Below are 2,058 nucleotides of genomic sequence, written 5' to 3'. Positions count from 1 at the left end.
AGCGGGGCAGGGAGGGACGGATGGGCAGAGCCGCCCGCAGGTGACTCAGGAGTCACCGCCTACAAGCGGCCTCCCCAGAAGGACCAGGAGGAGCCTGCACACACCGTGGACCGAGAGACAGGCGCGGGTGCTGTCGTCACGGCTCTCGCACACGTACTCGCCCGCATCCTCCGCCCGCAGGCCGGTGACGGTGAGGGTGCGCAGCGGCCCCACGGCCTCCATCTGGAAGCGCTTCCCAGGCCGCAGCTGGGTGCTGCCGCAACGCCACACCACCTGGGCCTGCTCCGGGCTCAGCTCACAGGCCAGCACCACCTTGCCGCCCAACTCCCCGCTGACCGGCTCCAGGGCCCGGGAGAACCGGGCGCCCACCTCTGTATGGGCAAGAGGGGCGTAAGGGCGTGGGTTAGGAGAGCAGCCACGTGAGCACCCCCCCCCAACACACACAGGTGCAGGGTCCCCGAGGAGCCAGAGCCCGAGTCCGGGTCCCGGGGGCGCTTGACATGGACTGGGCCACACGGGGCTCACTCCTTGGTTTGGGCTGGGCTCAGGGCCAGCCCTCCTGGGGCAGGCTGGGGGCAGGCCACCCTCCACATGGCTAACCTTCCACCTGGACAGGGAAGTCCTGCCGCTGGTCGCCCACGCGGCAGCTGTATATGGCACTGTCTGGGGTCTGGGCGCCATGCACCGTCAGGGTGTGGGTGTCTGCCAGGCTGACGGTCTCATGCCGCTTGCTGTGGCGAATCTCCACGCCGTCTCTGAACCACGCCGCAGCGGCCACAGAGGGCACAGCCAACACCGCCGTCAGGATGATGTCCTCGTGTTCCTTGACCACCAGAGGCTCCCTGCGGCCAGGTCTCTCCAGGGCTCCAGGCTCAGGCTCCGGCTCTGAGGGAGGTGTCAGCCAGCGTCAGAGCCCCCACAGGGGGACCTTGCAGCCCCAGCCCAGCCCTGCCTGCCTGTGACGTCCCTCTGCAGTGCCCACCCAGCCCCAGACTGGCTGCTGCCGCTGCTGAGCGAGCTCGAGAGAAAACGAGGAGGGGCAGGAGCAGATAAATCACAACACTGCCGTCCAGAACCAAGGCCCCAAGAGGCCACCTTGGGCAGCAAGAAGGGGCTGCTCTGGATGCTCGCCAAGCACCAGCTGCCAGGGGGGTCTGCCCTTGGGAGCTGCTTCGCTGCTCCACAGGCAGACAGCAGGGCAGAGACGGCAGCGTCATCGCAGAGAGGCCCACCCCACCCGTGGGTCAGGCCTGCACTGCAGGACGGCCGCAGGGAGCACGGTGAGGGCAGGGTGAGCAGGAAGGCCAGCGGAGCAAGGCTGAGAGGTGTGAGCCCACACTTGTAGGGCAGAGTGATACCTCAAGGAGGGAAGAGAGTGCCAGGGGCAGCCCTACAGGGTCTGATCCGGGGCAGAGTGAGGGTGCACTCAGAGTCCGAGGGCCACAGAGGGGACCACAGTGCTGACCAGTGAGGGGCCAAGGTACAGCGGTGGCTCTGTGCAGCCATGGCAGGCTGATGAAACAGGCATTCTCGTCACTTTAACGGGGATTCTATCAGCACTGCAGGGGAGCAGGACCCTCCTGCCAGCCTCCCAGGAGATTATCTCTATGTAGGGACAGTCCCCAAGCCCCACAGGTGTGAGGGAAGTGACCAGGCAGAGCAAGGCCTATGCAAAGAAGTTATCAGAAGGTGGGTGGGACAGTGAGCAGGCAGGGGCAGCCCAGCCCAGGTGGGACAGTAAGCAGGCAGGGGTGGACCAGCCCAGATGGGACAGTGAGCAGTCAGCGGGGCGGGGCAGACCAGCCCAGGCAGGACAGCAGGCAGAGGCGGCCCAGCCCAGGGGGGACAGCAGACAGGGGGCGCCCAGCCCAGGCAGGACAGCAGGCAGGGGGGGCCCAGCCCAGGCGGGAAACAGGCAGGGGGGGCCCAGCCCAGGCGGGACAGCAGGTGGGGGGGCCCAGCCCAGGTGGGACAGCAGGCGGGGGGGCCCAGCCCAGGAGGGACAGCAGGCAGGGGTGGCCCAGCCCAGGCGGGACAGAGGTGGGGGGGCCCAGCCCA

At 68.0% G+C, this 2,058-nt stretch overlaps 1 protein-coding gene across 1 annotated transcript in view; it reads right to left on the bottom strand.

The window, feature by feature from the left end:
• OBSCN (obscurin, cytoskeletal calmodulin and titin-interacting RhoGEF) overlaps nt 1-2,058 on the bottom strand; it is a 172,404-nt gene that overhangs the window by 118,796 nt on the left and 51,550 nt on the right. Inside the window, 3 exon segments of the mRNA XM_012557952.1 lie at nt 105-371; nt 601-885; nt 1,233-1,358. Of these exon segments, the coding sequence (XP_012413406.1) occupies nt 105-371; nt 601-885; nt 1,233-1,358 (678 nt within the window).

The sequence above is a fragment of the Trichechus manatus genome, unplaced genomic scaffold (assembly GCF_000243295.1).
Source record: "Trichechus manatus latirostris isolate Lorelei unplaced genomic scaffold, TriManLat1.0 scaffold00128, whole genome shotgun sequence".
NCBI lineage: Eukaryota > Metazoa > Chordata > Mammalia > Sirenia > Trichechidae > Trichechus > Trichechus manatus.
Note: the sequence above shows the minus strand (reverse complement) of the source record. Positions and strands in the feature narration are given on the sequence as shown.